Source organism: Hippocampus comes, unplaced genomic scaffold, assembly GCF_001891065.2.
Source record: "Hippocampus comes isolate QL1 unplaced genomic scaffold, H_comes_QL1_v1.1 scaffold367, whole genome shotgun sequence".
In the NCBI taxonomy this organism is placed as follows: Eukaryota; Metazoa; Chordata; class Actinopteri; order Syngnathiformes; family Syngnathidae; genus Hippocampus; species Hippocampus comes.
Genome location: NW_017805741.1, coordinates 396006 through 412205, shown reverse-complemented (window position 1 = coordinate 412205; position 16200 = coordinate 396006). Strand labels below are relative to the sequence as shown.

Below are 16200 nucleotides of genomic sequence, written 5' to 3'. Positions count from 1 at the left end.
CTCTCTTCCAGTGTCCTGCACGGTCAACAATCAATTGTAGCCGCTGCAAGGCTAATAATGTTTACGTTTGTGTTTCTGGCCAAGTTATTCTTGTTATGACTCGCAGAAAAAGATGCCACTTTTAACGTCTAATTCACAACCATACTTTGGATCAGTCTAGGAGGGTGGATCTTTGTAAAGACTACCGTACATATTGTTTGTTTGCCAACATTTTTAAGTTCGCCGGCATAAAACCAAACAAAAATGATGAACTTTTCGTATTTACCGACTCAGAGGGCGTGTGCTATGACATATTCTTCTGTATGAATGAAGACATGATATGGCTACACAACAGTTTTCGGACCAATTCAGTGAAATCTCGTCATGATTTCTAATTTCTTATTGATTTCCATGACATCAGTTCTAGTATTAACTGCATTGATGACCTTTACATAAAATAACGATGTTTTTGGAACATTCAGACATTCGGACGACGCCGAACGAGAGCCAGAGGAACCAGACCATCAAGTCAGAAGACCCCCGGCCCGGGCTTATGTGCGCTTCATTCTCAACAGTCGCCACCCCGGGTCAGTTAAATGGCAACGGCGTTAGACATTATTAGAACAAGTAAGACCCAAGGTTGACGTTCTTATAACAAAAAAAAAAAGCAAATTTAAACATATTTTTCTGAAAATATCTAAAAGTATGGGCATGTAAAGGACACAACTTTTGCATCGCGTCGCAATCACTGAGCGACGTCAGCCCTGAAGTAGAAGCAAACGCACCCGGATGTCGTTGCGGAAGTGACGCCACGGCGCTGCAATTCAAATGTTTGAGGAAGTCGTTAAAAAAAACAAAAAGAACCGACATCGGCGGACTGTTCGGACACAGAAAAAAAGCCACTCTTCTACCCCTGCGTGAGTCTATTTGTGTGTATGTTTAAAAATATTAATAAATCAGCACCGTTTGATCTCATATGTACTATCAAAGTGCAAGGCGAACATTTAAAGCCATTATCTTGCAACGTTTGGTTGTTGACGAATGACCGATGCCTTCTTGGTTAGGACGGCTCGCATGTTGAATGAAATAAAAAGGGAAAACAGTGCTTGGTGCATGCGTAATTGCTAAAACGACTGATGAGCAGACGCTTTAAATGTATTTTCAGATTGATATTTGAAAGCTTGTATTGAGTATATCCCCTTACTTAATTCTTGTTAAACAGAGCGTTCCCAATGTTAATAGTGTACTTGAGTTCCCCCGTGTGAAGAGTGCACTAACCACATATCCTCTCTTAGTCTATTTCCTGGAAGTAAGAGAGAAGCACCATGACCTCCAAAGGGGCAAAGGACACCTTTGTTGCCAAACTGGGTTTCAAATCCAGCAGCTCTGCCTCCAAAGCCGAGGCCGAAGTGGAGCGAGTCAGGAAGGAGAACGCCCATCTCAGGAGGAAGATTGACGAGCTGGCCAAACGACACATTAGGCCGCCTGACGTGGACAAAAGCAAGCTGCTCGAAGTGAGGGACGGGGGACGCGTGGGGGACGTCTGAGCAATCGGCAAAATTCGCTCAGTGCTGGGACAGTATTGACTGCTTCGATGTCCCCTTTTTGTGTTGCTGTTTTGCAGAGGATTGTTTCGCTGGAGACTCTTCGCGAGAGGAACAATCAACAGTTGCTGGTCAAGGAGCAAGAGTTGGAAACTGTGAGGCAACAGCTGGCAGCCAAAGGGGGAGAGGCACGTATCTAGTGCAGCTTGCACTGCCGTATTTCAAAAAAAAAAAAAAAAAAACAAGCTTGGTAAACCCGCATCCGTACCAAGTGTTGAATCTATATTTACTTCAAATGACCTCCGTGTGGCTCCTACTCCATGTGCCTATAAGTTATAGCAGTTAGATTGATGAAGCGGTATCATTGTGTTAGTGTCGGAGCATTTTTGAGAAGACGACTACAGTGTTCCTTAAGAACTAATCCGCTCACTGTGCGGGTTAATTGCAGCCCGATACAACGGATCTTTGATGACGACTTGTGAAATGTAACCGCCTCAGGTGGTGGCGGCGCTGCAGTCCCAGCTGGAGCAGCGGCGCAAGGATGCGGAGCAGAGGGACCTTCACGTCCAGAATCTCTCACAGGAAACGGAGAACCTGAAGAACAAGCTGGCCGCGGTGTCCACCCGCTGTCAGGCCCTGGAGACGCAGGTGGCGGTATGTTGATCCTTTCATGACATTAGGAATCCTTTTTGGGGGTCATGTACATGTGCCCCCCTCCCCCAACGTTATTTTTCAATTCATAACATGAAGATAAGTTTAGATTCGAGCAAATTCAATTTTGAGGACTAATCGGGCAGTGCTTCAGCCAGCGGGACTTGTAATCTTAATTATCCTCTCTGGTTGTAAAAGAGATATGAAAAAAAACAATCAAGCGAGATCATGTTGGTGTTTATTCCCCATGGAAATGGAAATTCCTGACACGCTGCTGGCTCCTGTGCCCAAAAAAAAACCCCCGTATTTTATATATTTATTTATTTTACAATTTGCTATCAAGAGGAACATCCTATTTGTCAATGGCAATGACTAATAAGTGTCCGGCTGAATTCATTTGACAGCAATTGCAGGTGCGCTTCTAGCTGTGACCACAAGGTGGCGCTGTTTGTCGTGTCCTGGCGTTGACGCAGTCTTCCCCCGGCAGCCTGCAGCGCGTCTGTCAAAACATCAACGTTGGGCATCACCCACGTGAAGCCAGGCGACACGAAAACACACGAGAGTCTCGAGTCTCGCTTTGTTGTGTTTGTCATGTTTGATTTTCGTCAGGTTATAAATAGGCGGGAAGTGTGCGCTTTCTGACTCATGCTGGGTGGGGTCTTAAATGGCACAACACCCCCTCTCTGACGGGGGTGGAAACAGCTAGAAATGAGTTCAAACTACATGTAAAGCAAGACACTTGACGATCAGAAAATAGCGATGAACGTTTTTGCGGTCAAAACGCTTCATTTCATGCCTTTGTCGCTTTTTCTTTTCTTTTTTGTCTTTGTGCGCTTAGAATGGACCGGCGCCCTCCGCGGACTTGGCCTTGGTGCAGGATCAGCTGAGAGACGTGAGTATCCCCCAAGCTGGCCAACGTGGGCCCCGAAGGGCAAAGAAAAGCACAAGTGCGACGTGTCTCCGGCAGGCCCTGGAGAAGAACCAGCAGTGGCTGGTGTACGACCAGCAGCGAGAGGCCTTCGTCCAGTCGGTCCTCGCCCGCTCGCACGAGCTGGAGCAACGGCTGAGCCGGGCCGAGCGGCAGGACTCGGCTTCTCCAGCCGCCGCCGCAGGAGACGCCGCTTCCGACACCTCGGAGAAGGAAGCGCGGCTCGAGAGCCGCGACGAGCGGTTCGCGTCGGCCTCGCGGGACGATCGGCTGGCCGCAACCCAGCGGGAGCTCCTCTCGCAGGAGGAGCGGGCGCTCAAAAGTCAGGCCGAGCTGCAGCGCCAGACGGAGCGCGCCGCCCGGCTGCAGGAGGAGAAGACGGCGCTGCAGCGGCTCTTGGACCGCAAGGGCGACGAGCTTTCGTCCCTGCAGAGCAAGTACGAGGAGAGGGCCGAGGAGCTGGAAGAAGCCAGGCTGCGGATGCAGACGGAGCGGCTCAGCAGGCAGGTGCCGCGCCGGAGTCCGCGAGCCAGGAGGAGCTCGGGCCGCGGCGTTTTGGCTTTGAAAAAAACGTTTGCCTCGTTTTTCAATGTAGGCGCGCGGTTTCCGAAGAGCAGCGGCTGTCCTCGGAGCGAGCCGACAGGATGAGAGCTGACCTGGAGAGCCTGGAACTCAGACTGGAGGAGGAGAAGGAGAGATCTGCCCAACTTCTGCTCCAAGTAATTGACCCCCTCTCGCATACACAAGCACACGCGGCGAGTGTCTAAAATGAGCACGGGGTGCAAACGTGAACTGAAACATGCACTCGGATCCAACAGGTCAACTTGCTGCAGAAGTCTCTTCTGAGCCAAAATGAAGAGCAGAGGAGGATCGCGGCGCTGGAGCAGCAGGTAACACCGCAACAAACCACGACGCGACGCATCAACGTACGCGGTCTCGGTTCGTGAGTGGACAAAAAAAAAAAACGGGAGCATGTTGTTTTTGCAATTGAGAGCGCCAAACGAGAGACAACCGCAGCTTTACAAAGATCCGAAACGGATCGATCATTTGGGTTACGGTAACAATCGGTTGCAAATAAGACGCTCTTTGAGCGGAGCGGGCGGAAGCGGGGTCAGGACGACGCGCGTTTTTGACGTGGTCCGCGGTTTTCCGCACGATACCGTCGCACGCGCCGTATTTCCGCCTGGATGGTAAGGAGCCGCGCTAACCGGCGGTCGCTCGCGGTCTGCTGGAATGCCGTCAAGTCACCTGATGCCACAACTGGAGAAGGCGACGCCGTCTGTCCAGCGGAACGTACCTTTGCGCTTCGCCGTCCGAGTCGAGAGGAGAGTTACCGAGGCGTCCCGTCTTTTCCGCCTCGAAGATCCAGCTCTCCGTCAAAGACTTTGAGAACGAGAAGCTGGACCGTCAGAGCGTGCAGCACCAGCTTCACAAAGTCCTGAAGGAGCTCCGCAAGGCCCGCGATCAGATTGCCAAGCTGGAGTCGGTCGTAAGTAGCCTTTTTGCGAGCCCGACACCCAACAGCCGTTTGCTACAGCTCTCTCCGCCTCTTTTCCCGGCTTTTGGCCTTTCCGTCGCCCGCGCAGAAGCAGCCCAACAGCCGTTTCTCCGAGCCCGGCTCCTACGGCGGGCCCGACGTGGGGCGCTCGCCCGCGTCGCCCTCCAAAGCGGGCGGCCTCCTGGACGAGAGCTTCCTGGAGTGCCCCCGGTGCCGAGCTCACTACCCCACCAGCCGCCACCGGGAGCTGCTGGCCCACATCGACTTCTGCTTGGCTTGACGCGGCCCTTGAATGACACTTGGGAAAGGGGGGCCGGCCGGCGAGGGGAACCGCTTGAAAATCAGGAAGCCCACTTTTGCCCTTTCAAATGGGAGCGTCTGTTTTCGCCGAGACTTCCCGCTTCAAGTGTCAAAGCTCTTTGCGATTCGCCTTACGAGTCCTATTTATTCTTTTGGGTGGTTTTTCCAGTGAGCTGGTGACTTATTTGGATCTTTTTAACCTCTTTCGTCGTGTGATGAGGTCTCATCAAGGGACAAAACTTGTGTTGGTGAGTGTGATTGCAACACGCCCATCAGGATTCAGCACTCCAACCCGCCGCCATCATCTTTAAGTCGCTCATTTGTACGGCATCGGCGCCGAGATGGGCTTTTTTTATTCACGGTGCTGCTGTGGAAATCTGAATAGACAAGCAGCCGACCTTCACCTGCGCTGGCTTTTTTTTTTTTTTTTTTTTTTTTAAATTCCACCTCCACCTCAACTTGTCATGTCCGCAGCCCCGCGAGGCTGCAACGAGATTGCGTGGAGTTAATTCCTTGTGCTCAGCTATTTAAGGCAGCGGCTTAGTCCACTCGCTCGAGGGAAAGGTGTCTCAGATACCCCCATCACCGCCCTTCGGCAGTGTGACTTTGGAGGCTGTTGGGGTTTCGATTTTTTTCAGGAGTGGGTCATATTCATCCGCTGGTGTCAAAGTCATCTGATCATGTCTTTGTTTTTTTTCCCTTACTGTACTGCTTGCAACCTGCACAATAAAAATGTGAAACCACTTCACCAGATCTCTGTGGGCTTTTCTTGCATAAGCGGCCCCTTTCCGATTCGTTGCGGACCCGATGACGGACTTGTTTTTGTCCGACTCGTTTCCATAGTGACGATGATGCCGTGTCCAATGACTGAGTAGCTGGCGGCGCCTCCGTCGAGTCGAGCCGCGCGTCGTGATTAAAGATTCAAAGAAAAACTTTTCGATCGGGTCCAGAGGCGAAGGCAGGAATTTCTTATTTGCACCTTGCAACTCAATCGAATAAATATTTCAGCGCAATAAAAAGGGAATCGGCCAAGAGTATGCGTGTTTTATTTCACAAAACTATTATCAAGTACGTCGAATGAAATGCGTATCGTCGACGCTGTATAATACCAAGCCCGTGTCTTAATATGTCCATGAAGGATTATTAACAAAGTCTGCTTGTGAACAAGGAGACAAAAATGTCAAGGCAACGCCAGGGATTTTGGAAACCTGTTTTTTTTTTCCCTTGTAAACATGGCGGGTGGACTCATCGTGCGGGGTGCTCCGTCCGAGAGCTCGGCCCGACTTGAAAACCAAACGTGGCTCTATCAGTAAAATATACAGTTTGCTAACATTGCCTTTCTCTTAAGTAGACACGTTTCCCGACTGCAGTTGAGCAACTCGCCCCCATCAGTGAGAAGAAGAAGCTTCACGCGACCAGAGGCTAATGTAGAAGGACAACCGGGGACGTGAGAAATGGGTAACGGCGACACTCGTGGCATTTTCTGCTTTGCGTCTATCAAGCAATAGGCTGTCGTTCCGTTGAAACGGAGGAAGTTGAGGGAGCCGCCGCGCCTCTCGCGGGTGCTTCAATAAGCATGTTCCTGGCTGGGAAGAGATTGATCGTTGGCCGTGCAGAAGCCTGTGAAGCGGAGACAGAAAAGGGAGCGTGAAGCCCATCTTGAAACGCCAGCCCAGAAGCGGTTCTCTCATTTGGGCGCGCCCGACTCACCGTTGTGCGGGACGCGTCTGTACTTGCCCAGCAGGCACAGTTCTGCCTTCTTCTGGGTGACCTTGGGCTGGTCCTCCGCCCTCAGACCCGTGATGTGTCTGGAGAAGATGAAGGAGTAGCTGTCCAGACAGCTGCCGTCCTCGTCGAGCAGTCGGCACGAGTAATGGACGGCGTAGTTGTCGTAGTCTGTGTCGATGACCCAGTGGTTGTCATCTGGAAGCACCGAAGAGCCAAAGACCGGCGTCGGGGTCATTGCCAAAGATGTCACGACCCTCAGACGCAGAGTTGACAGAGAAATATGACATTGCCTCACGATCAGATTGAATTCTAAAGGACGCGGTTGCAAAAAAAAAAAAAGGCCTGAAAGATGTCAAAAGTGTTTCGGAAACGGATTGGCTTACGAGCGTAGTCAGTCATTCTTCACCAAAATGCCATACCGTGCTAATGGCTAAGGTGAGCCTGACCAACGGGCTAGCATTTGAGAATGTTGGAGGAGTGGGGTTGGCGGTGGGGGGGGGGATGCATAGCTAAAGGAGGAGGTAAGAAAGAATTCCGATGTTCCTTGGTCATCCCCGTGAAGACCGTGAACGTAGTAATGCAGAGGCGAGTTAGTAGTCAAGGTCCATAACTCATCGGTGCATGTCAAAGCACCGGACAGGACTTGACAAAGGCAAAATTCCTTCCTTTGCTTCTGGCTGTGGTCATCCGAAACGCTGACCCTGTTGAGAAATGGAACTTCTCTAACAAATCAGCATTTGATGAGATCAGGTAGCGCAAACTTTCCCAAGGGCAGGCTTGCCATCAACGCAAACAATTCTCCGCAAGCAAAGAACAACCTTGGGTCATTGGTGTGTGTATTTGGGGCGGGGGCGATGAGTTGGTAACAGTTGAAGTCCATAACCCACTGGTGCATATCGTTGTATTTGGAGTGACTTGCCAAAGTTCCGCCCCTTGCCGCTGTTGACGGTAACCCAAACCTTAGTCAGGCGGTCGTTGTCAAAGTGCAAAAGTCGTCGATGCGTCACGAGCGTGCTCGTCGGCCTGCGTCAACGGGTGACTGCACGTCAGTCCTTTCCGACCGACCCCGTGAGGCAATGTTGATCTTTGACGTCGGGTCTCCTTATCAGCCTTTGATTGGATCAGATTGAATCGTCGTTCCGACTGCAGCTTTGGCACGAACGGCGCTCGCCGTTTAGCGAGACAAAGCCGTTTGTACTCGTTCGCATGAAAGCAAAGCTTTATGTCATTGCGGATCGCTTTAGTCCGGGTCCGAAACTTACTTCCGGTCTGCAGGTAGGCGGCCGCTCCCCAATATTTCATCCTGAATTTAGCCGGCTCTCCGGTTTCCTCGAAGGTGGCGATCATGTGGGCGCACGTATTCCAGTTGCTGGGGTCCAGACAGAAGGAGGTTAGACATGGTCGCGGACGTGCTAAGCAAGACGACGGATTGCGCTCACTTGAGAATGTTGACTCTGCCTTGAGCCGTGGCGGTCATCGTGCCGTCTTGTGCGACGATAAACTGCGCCACGATGTCGTCGATCAGGAACAAACCTTCGGGGTCCTTCTTTGCGACGGCGTACCAGGTCCCTGCGTACTGCGGACAAAAGATCAGGTCAACCGCACGGCCCGCCCCATCGCAGGAGAAATTCCATCAGCTCGCGCCTCACCCTGTTTCTGTCGAAATTCTGCACGACCTGAAAGTTGGACACTTGGCAGTCCTGCGCCCAAGCCAGGGCCAGGAAACACAGGGACACCGCGTAGCGCAGCATTCTGCTTTGAAACGAGACGGACGGCGTTTGCCTTCACGCCGCGACACTCGCGTCAAGGATCCCAGATTGCGTCGGGAAAGAATTCAAAAGTGCCACCCGTTTGCATCCGGGCTCCAGTCAAGACAAAAGCGCCGAGACGCGATCGATACGTACCTCGTTAGCCGGCGGTCGGAAGTCAGCTCCCGCCGATGAGCTGCTCCCGGGGTCTTTTATGCTGTCGGCCGCAGTTGCGCAACGACTCCCGGAGACCGAACCTCCCCTACGCGACGCATCCCAAAAGTCGGCCTTCCATTGGACCAAAGTTGGACGCGCCCGCGTGCCTCGGTCCACTGCGGGGCCCCCGTTCCGCCGCACGTGTTTCTCTCGTTCGCTCTTATCTCATCTTATGAAAACACTCGGCGGGGCCAAGCGGGCGCATCTGGGGAGGAAGCGCGTTCGAGTGCAATGCACGAGGCGTCCCGTCCAATATTGATTTACCTCTGCGGCCCGTTTGAAAAACAAACAGCCCTGCGCGCTTGCGCGAAGCTTCTGGAAGACCTGAGTCGGTTTTGACTGACTTTGCCCGGGAGTCACAAAAACAAGACGCGTCTGTGAAAGGTCAACGTCGGCGGTTTTGAAGCGTCATCGACCGGATGACGCCGAGATTAGGCAACGGAGATTTGGGCCTGTTGCACAGCACGTTTTTTCACCTCGTTGCACGCTCAAATGCTCTCGCGTCAACAGCAGAGGACAGCACGCCGAAACCACGTGCCTGCCCCCTCCTGCTCACGTTGTTTTTCATTGACGAATCCATGTCCTATTGAATGTTTTGCAACATCCACCGTCTTCCAACTCTTAAATAAGAAAAAGACGGCACAGCAAAAAAGCAAAGCTCTGCGCCCCGCGTGACCCGAGGGCTCCTTGCCGATTTTACGTCAAATGAATAGCGGCTGGAACGCGTCCAAAGGCGAGCGCCGCATTTCACAATCGTAAGCGTCGGCCGGAAAGTGAGATCTACTTTTCTTGGGGGGGGGGGGGTCCATCTTATGCAGTCCAATGTATCAACTCGGCTGGAATCCCGCCTGCCATCCTTTAGGGAGTTCATCATGCTTTGCGTTGGAGAGTTGCTTTTTTTCCATCAAGTTTCCAACATTGTGATTCATGTGTTACAGTTGTTGATTTTTTTTTTCTTCCCCCTTCGCAAAGACGTTGCGAAATTGAATCGAACACCAAAATACAAGCTCCAGACTTAGTTTTCTCTGGATCCCGATCTCAATCATGCGCGCGCATTGCTGCTCTCACTGTGACTTGGGTTTTCGCCTTCCATCCTTGGCTGGCTTCAATGTTATCGAAGGCGAAATGAGCTATGCAAAATTGTCATGAATCGTGATTATTTGTAGAACGTTTTGGCATTCTTTTTGACATCGGCTCAGGCCATCGAGTTGCATCTTTGGTGCCAAGGGAAAAAAGTGAAGTGAGTTGAGGAGCTTCATTTTGATCAAACTATTCCCTGTGACATTTTTGATGGAACTTGCCCGGCGCCGGCGGCGCAACATTGGGATCGTCTGCGAGAAGCCAAATTGACGCAGACAACAGGATTGCGGTGAATCTTTGTCTCATCGATTCCTACGCGTCTGATATACTCGCAGCGTTCCTCGCCTCGCATCCGCCCCCGCGCCTTGTGTAGCCCTCCCTCGGGGAAGCTCACCTTAATCTCCGCCCGCTGAACAAATGAAGAAAGAGAAAGCCGCCACTTGTCTTGCCAGGCGGCCAACATGCTAAGCGGATGCCCCGCGGGGCGGGTAATAATAGCCAGCCGTCTTTGTTTAGGTCTCAGGCGCCGGCGCCGATCCCATTAATTGGCCAATTTAAACTCGGAGGACGGGGACTTTCACGATGACTTCATTATATGCGGGCTCTGCCAATTGTGAGGCTGTGCCACAATTAACAATGGCAGACACTGTATACATGCTGGCCCATTAAACCTTTATTAAGCGCACCGGCGATATTTTTCGCAAACATTGAGACTGCCCACTGTTATACTAGTCATAGGAAGAGTCAAATTATGAAGCGTAATAAACCTCATCCATCTCATTTTGTAGCATGACCCGTCACGCAAGTGCATCTAAAATTCTAAAAATAAAACACGCAAACGTTGTCTGTTGGCTCGTTCAACTGCAATTAGTCAATCTCAGAGTTGTACTTGCAAGCTGGACGCTTCGCCCAACAAGAAAAAAAAAAGCTTTAGTGCGCATAACTCAACATCTCGGACAGTTTGCTGAACGCTCTCCACGCTCTGAATTCCTCAGGTTGGATTTGTTTTCATAATTGTGCAACCTCTGTGTCTGTATTGCCAAAGTGAAACGAAAGTGCATGTCGCGTTGTCCGCCTCAGGAAAACTCCCGACGTGAGTTCCGTATGAAAACAAACAAACAAAAAAAAACCCAATAAGCTCGACTTTTCAATGGCGATGCTAATGCTATTAAAGTCAGTTAACATTTGGGAACGCTAATAGAGCCTCGGTAGCATTGACTCAAGGAAGCCATGCTAACATGGCCTCAGTCACCTCGGCTAAGCTAATGCTTTAGATCTCGGCTACCATTTTGTTTGGAAAACTTTTTATTCTCCCGTTTCAATAGATTATTTAACCACTTTGGGTTGGTAATCGATGAAGTCATTTTGTTTCAATAGGGAATAGACATGAAGACTTTGACGCAGCAAGAGTTTAGTACTTGCCTAGCGTTTAAAAAGTAGGGCTAAGTGGTTGGTAATTGAAATGTCGATGAATCCACATGAAGAACCCTCTCGCAATTTCGGTCATACCAGCTTATTGGTGCAATATTTTTAACTAAAGCCAGCCAATCGGAGAAAGCCCCCCCCAGTAGCAAACGACTTCAAAGGCTCAAGAAGAGGTTGTGCGTCGAGAACAAAACAAGATTAGATTTCGATGCCGTTGTACCCGACATTTTGAGGACATTTTGCCATGTTGCTAATACCACGTGCTTAGCTGTAAGCTAGCTCTTTTTGCCGTCTCTCCTCCTGCGCAGGGGCGGCGCGGCCAGATATAAAATGATCAGTGCTGGGATTTGCCGGGGTTAAGGACGCTTAGAGCAGGGCTTTTAATGGCATGACGTCACATTAATTAGTGGCCACGTTGATCCTTTCAGCCTCTAAGCCTCGGCGCGTCCCGGGACGCCGTCAGTGATTCCCGTCGGGCAGCGCGGAGGAGGATGCATTGGCCCCTCTAGGACATTTTTTTTTCTTTTTCTTTTTTTTTTTTCTTTTTTTTGGGGTAAATTCCCTCACAGGTGATGCTTCAATAGGAGGACAAGACAGAAGCTGTCAAAAGTTGGGAGAATGGCAGATAAAGACAGCGTGGAGAAATATCTGGACAACAACCCGCAGTTTGCCAAAGAATATTTTGATAAGAAGGTGCGGGCGGAGGCCCTCAGCGCCGCCTTCGCCGCGACCGTCCAAGTGAAGGACGCGGCCTCCTTCAAGGATGTCAATTCGGTGCAGGAGGCCGCCATCATCTTCGATCTGGTGCAGGCCATGCAAAAGCAAGGCGCGGTGGAGGAGTCGATGCACAAGGTGCTGCAGCGCGTGGCCCTCATCCTGCAGGCCGACAGGGTCAGCTTTTACCAATGCAGGTCCCGCAACGGAATCCCCGAGCTCGCCACGTCGCTCTTCGACGTCACCCCGACGTCCAAATACGAGAGCAACCTGGTGCACCCCCAGACCGAGATCGTCTTCCCCCTGGAAATGGGCATCGTGGGCTTTACCGCCTCCTCCAAGAAGCCCCAAAATGTTGCCGACGTCTCCCAGGTGAGAAGCGGGAAACCAACGGCCGGTGCCGAACGCGCGCGCCAGTCCGTTTCGAGTGCTGTCGTGATGTCGCGTGCCGGGCCAAATGATCCCCGTGAGTGAGAAATGATAGCAGGCTGGAGTCTTGATCCAAATGTCAAGGTTACCTTGAGACTTGGAATTTTCTTGATTTGACTTCCAATGGCTGGCAAAAGATGGCACGTCTCTCTTTGCATCATGCGGGGGCGGGAGGGGGGGGGGGGGCTTCCTGTTCTGTCCGCTGGCTAATTCTCTGAAATGGGGAGCTTGGGTCCAAATGCGTCCTGGGACCGTTTCGTTGATATAGGCCGCAAATATGGAAGGTGACGCCTCAGTTTGTCTCCAATAAAATACTACTGCCTGCTTCATCATCACTCAGATGCCATCGGAGGAGCGCCGGTTTCCGCGGAAAAAGTCATTCAAAGCTGTGATTAATTCCGGGCTCGTCATTCACTGTCGGCTGTCATCAAGGTTGACTACTGACAAGGCGACTCGTCTGTGATTCGTTTGGGAGGAGACGTATCGAAACCGCAGCCGTGAATTGCGGACCGGGCGGCGGGAGAATGGTGTCACACCCTTGATCAATTCACAAATGGGCAACTGATGTCAAATGTTCCGCTCCCACCCCCACCCAGAATAAAAAATTCTGCGACTTTGTGGACAAGCAGACGGGCTACAAGACCAAATGCATGCTCACGTACCCCCTGATGGCTGACAAAGAGTGCCTCGGGGTGGTCATCGCACTCAACAAGATCGGAGCGGCTCACTTCACACCCGAGGATGAAGCGGTAACGCAAAAACAATTCGGCTTCGGCTTCGATGCGACGGCTCTAATGTGTCCCGCCCGGCGTGCCGCTCAGCTCTTCCACAAGTACATGACCTTCGCTCACGTCATCGCCCTGCAGCATCACACCGCCTACATGTTCAACGTGGAGTCCAGGAGGAGTCAGGTAAACCGCCGATCCAAGCAATCGTCACAGTCCAACGCGTCATCAAATCCGGCACGGATGCATTCGAAAAAGCTGGCAAATGCCCGAAACGCAAGACGGCATTTGTTGTCTGTTTGAGGGGGAAGACATTTCATCCGTGCTGCACATTTGACAATAAAGTTGTACTTGACTTGATGTACAGAAAACATTTTTTTTTGCTTCATCCTGCCATGTCCAGGTGCTGCTCTGGTCAGCCAGTAAAGTTTTTGAAGAGTTGACCGACATTGAGAGGCAGTTCCACAAAGCCCTTTACACGGTGAGGATCTACCTGAACTGCGAACGCTACTCCGTGGGCCTCCTGGACATGACCAAGGAGAAGGTTGGTCTTGAAGAACACACCGGGCCGCATGCAGGACGCCTTCAGACCATAACCTCCAATTCCGCCTCGATTAGGAATTCTACGACGAATGGCCGGTCAAACTGGGAGACGTGGAGCCGTACAAAGGGCCCAAAACGCCCGACGGAAGGGTACCCAACTGTTCTCGCCCGCGCAAACCGATTCTTTTTGTTGTCCGCATGCTCTTCTATTTATCTTTGCTTCCGCCCCTCCGCAGGAGATCATCTTTTACAAGATCATCGACTACCTCCTGGAGGGCAAGGAGGAAATTAAAGTCATACCGTGAGTGGAGTCGACTTCGGTTCACAGATTTGCACACAAGGCGATTTCGGGCTGACCTCCTCCAAGGCCAAACGTTCCCCCAGGAGAATTAGCAGCGCTTCGTGCTGACTTTCAACGGCAATTTAATTTGTTGCAATATTCAGTCGGGCATGAACAAAAAGTTCCGAGCGCAAAAGTGGACCAAAATCAAATGAGTTCTTCTTTGGCTCTTTGTCGATGTTTCGTCATTTCTCAGGGATTCCGTTTGGAGGTGACCAATGTTAACGGAGGTCCATTTGTTCTCCTCCTACTGGCAAATAAGAGAAATTGAATTCACGCGTTCACGTTTTGAAGTCGCATTTCGCCTTGTTACCTGTCGTGGAAGCGCAAAACAATGTTGTCCTATTATTGCTTCAAAGAATCTCTGAGCTGTTGTTCTAAGTTGCTGTTTCTTTCTTCCCTGTCAGCGGTCCTCCGGCAGATCATTGGGCTTTGGTTAGCGGACTTCCCACCTACGTGGCAGAGAACGGCTTTGTAGGTCCCGCCGCGCATATCGATGAGCGACCGCGTAGCGATGAAGACAGAGAGTAGATGCGTCCAGGTTTCTCCGGGCACTGCGGCCAATGCCAACGTGACCTACGATGAGATTATTTGCCGAAAATATTGGAAAGAGTGTCTTAGGTGGCCTTTTTTTTTTTTTTTTTTTTGCAGATTTGCAACATGATGAACGTGGCCGCAGATGACTACTTCACTTTTCAGGTACGTATTAGGAAGGAAATTTTGAGCTACTGGGTGTTGGCCGAGGCTGCCGATACCAGCCACCGATACTTAAGGCAAAAAAACCCGAAATGTCTCACATGGAGTAAGTCCTCCTTGGCAATTTGATTGGTTTTCGATGTGGGCGAGTACTCAGTATGGAACATTGCACGCGAGTGCAACGAGTCCGTTCTTTTGCGTCGCGTCAACTTTGCTGGTGTGTCTGCTCCAAACCCAGAAAGAAGCGGTGGACGAGACGGGTTTCGTCATCAAGAACGTCTTGTCCCTGCCCATCGTCAACAAGAAGGAGGAAATCGTGGGCATCGCTACTTTCTTCAACCGGAAAGACGGCAAGCCCTTCGACGAATACGACGAGCAGATCACCGAGGTCGGTCGGAATCCAATCGGGGGGGGGGGTCGTGATACGGGATGCTTCATTTGAAGCATGGCCGGGCGTCGTTTATTTCCAGTCTCATTTCACACCGTGCGCGCATCAGTTCGGAAAAGGGCCGACTTTTCTTTTGCCGACTTTTTGACATCCCGCGGCGCTGCGCAGGCGCTGACCCAATTCCTGGGCTGGTCGGTGCTCAACTGCGACACCTACGACAAACTCAACCACATGGAGCACAGGAAAGACATCGCCCAGGAGATGCTCATGTACCAGACCAAGTGCACCACCGACGAGCTGCAGTCCATCCTGGTCAGAGCTCGGGCTCGCACCGGCGCCGCCACAACGCAGGCCTGAAGCATTCAACTTTTTGTTTTGTGTCCCTTTCGACCCCGTCTCCAGAACACCAAAGAGAAGTTCAGTTGTGAGCCGGAGGACTGCGACCAGAAGGAGATGTACAAACTCTTGGTAAGACTGCCGGATGGACGTCGTTGCCGGAAGGGCTGTCCAGGGGCGTTGGCGCCGTGCGTTTTGTCGAGGGACATTTTAATGGCTGAAGCGGGGGCGTCCCAGCTTTTTCGTTTGAGGGCCGTAGTTTGGACGCACGGTCGAGATCTGCACGATGGGAACGCCAGCCGAGTTTGGCCGCTTCGATGTCCCGTTTGGCGTTGCAGAGAGCGACGTGCCCGACGGCCGACAACGTCAACGGCGAGAACTTGTACTCGTTCGCCTTCAGCGACTTCCCCGTCTCCGAGTTCGACCTCATCAAGGCCGGCATTCGCATGTTCTTTGAGCTCGGCGTCGTGGAGAAGTTCAAAGTTCCCGCGGAGGTGAGCCCGAAGCGCCGTGCCGATACTTTGGCGTTGCCGTCTGCGTGGAAGGAGTCAACGAAGCCGCCCTCGATTTGTGTCCTCCTTCAGACGCTGACCCGCTGGATGTACACGGTGCGAAAGGGCTACCGCTCCATCACCTACCACAACTGGCGGCACGGCTTCAACGTGGGCCACACCATGTTCTGCCTGCTCCAGGTAGCGCCGCCGCCGTGTGTGTGTGTGTGTGTGTGTGTGTATCTCTAAAATGATGCCAACTCACTCGGTCGTGCTTCTGCAGACAGGGAAGCTGCGGAAGTACTACTCGGACCTGGATGCCTTCGCCATGGTGGCCGCTGCTTTCTGCCACGATATCGACCACAGAGGCACAAACAACCTCTACCAGACCAAGCAAGTCCTAACCTGTCACCGCGTGGGTGTTTTTAGCGCGTTTCTGAG

The 16200-nt window shown here is 51.7% G+C and overlaps 3 protein-coding genes across 5 annotated transcripts in view; 2 read left to right on the top strand and 1 right to left on the bottom strand.

Moving 5' to 3' along the window:
- Nucleotides 1-704: 704 nt before the first annotated feature.
- On the top strand, nucleotides 705-5650 carry cep55l (centrosomal protein 55 like). The gene is made up of 10 exons (XM_019883362.1): nucleotides 705-896; nucleotides 1288-1493; nucleotides 1604-1711; nucleotides 2022-2177; nucleotides 3013-3066; nucleotides 3142-3605; nucleotides 3698-3821; nucleotides 3921-3992; nucleotides 4466-4591; nucleotides 4689-5650. The coding sequence occupies exons 2-10, from the start codon at nucleotides 1305-1307 to the stop codon at nucleotides 4878-4880; spliced, it is 1485 nt and encodes a 494-aa protein (XP_019738921.1). The 5' UTR covers nucleotides 705-896; nucleotides 1288-1304; the 3' UTR covers nucleotides 4881-5650.
- A 273-nt stretch (nucleotides 5651-5923) lies between these two features.
- Nucleotides 5924-8704, bottom strand: rbp4 (retinol binding protein 4, plasma). Of its 3 annotated transcripts, none has more exons than XM_019883360.1 (6): nucleotides 8533-8704; nucleotides 8278-8410; nucleotides 8068-8204; nucleotides 7891-7997; nucleotides 6611-6823; nucleotides 5924-6520 (listed from the first exon to the last, which is right to left on the bottom strand). In XM_019883360.1, exons 2-6 carry the CDS (start codon nucleotides 8377-8379, stop codon nucleotides 6468-6470), a joined length of 612 nt encoding a protein of 203 aa, XP_019738919.1. In that variant the 5' UTR covers nucleotides 8380-8410; nucleotides 8533-8704; the 3' UTR covers nucleotides 5924-6467. The 3 variants fall into 3 exon arrangements, with proteins under 3 accessions (XP_019738919.1, XP_019738918.1, XP_019738917.1); XM_019883359.1 differs by having other exon boundaries at nucleotides 8278-8383; nucleotides 8533-8702; XM_019883358.1 differs by having other exon boundaries at nucleotides 8278-8380; nucleotides 8533-8700.
- Nucleotides 8705-11652: 2948 nt separating this feature from the next.
- The window catches only part of pde6c (phosphodiesterase 6C, cGMP-specific, cone, alpha prime), a 6873-nt gene continuing 2325 nt past the window's right edge, over nucleotides 11653-16200 (top strand). The window contains exons 1-14 of the mRNA XM_019883344.1: nucleotides 11653-12183; nucleotides 12837-12989; nucleotides 13062-13151; nucleotides 13369-13509; nucleotides 13584-13658; nucleotides 13745-13809; nucleotides 14256-14322; nucleotides 14500-14547; nucleotides 14783-14932; nucleotides 15101-15244; nucleotides 15335-15400; nucleotides 15607-15762; nucleotides 15853-15960; nucleotides 16043-16200. The exon at nucleotides 16043-16200 is cut by the window's right edge and continues 73 nt beyond it. Coding sequence (XP_019738903.1) covers nucleotides 11716-12183; nucleotides 12837-12989; nucleotides 13062-13151; nucleotides 13369-13509; nucleotides 13584-13658; nucleotides 13745-13809; nucleotides 14256-14322; nucleotides 14500-14547; nucleotides 14783-14932; nucleotides 15101-15244; nucleotides 15335-15400; nucleotides 15607-15762; nucleotides 15853-15960; nucleotides 16043-16200 — 1889 coding nt within the window. The 5' untranslated portion in view covers nucleotides 11653-11715. The remainder of the gene's footprint in view (nucleotides 12184-12836; nucleotides 12990-13061; nucleotides 13152-13368; nucleotides 13510-13583; nucleotides 13659-13744; nucleotides 13810-14255; nucleotides 14323-14499; nucleotides 14548-14782; nucleotides 14933-15100; nucleotides 15245-15334; nucleotides 15401-15606; nucleotides 15763-15852; nucleotides 15961-16042) is intronic.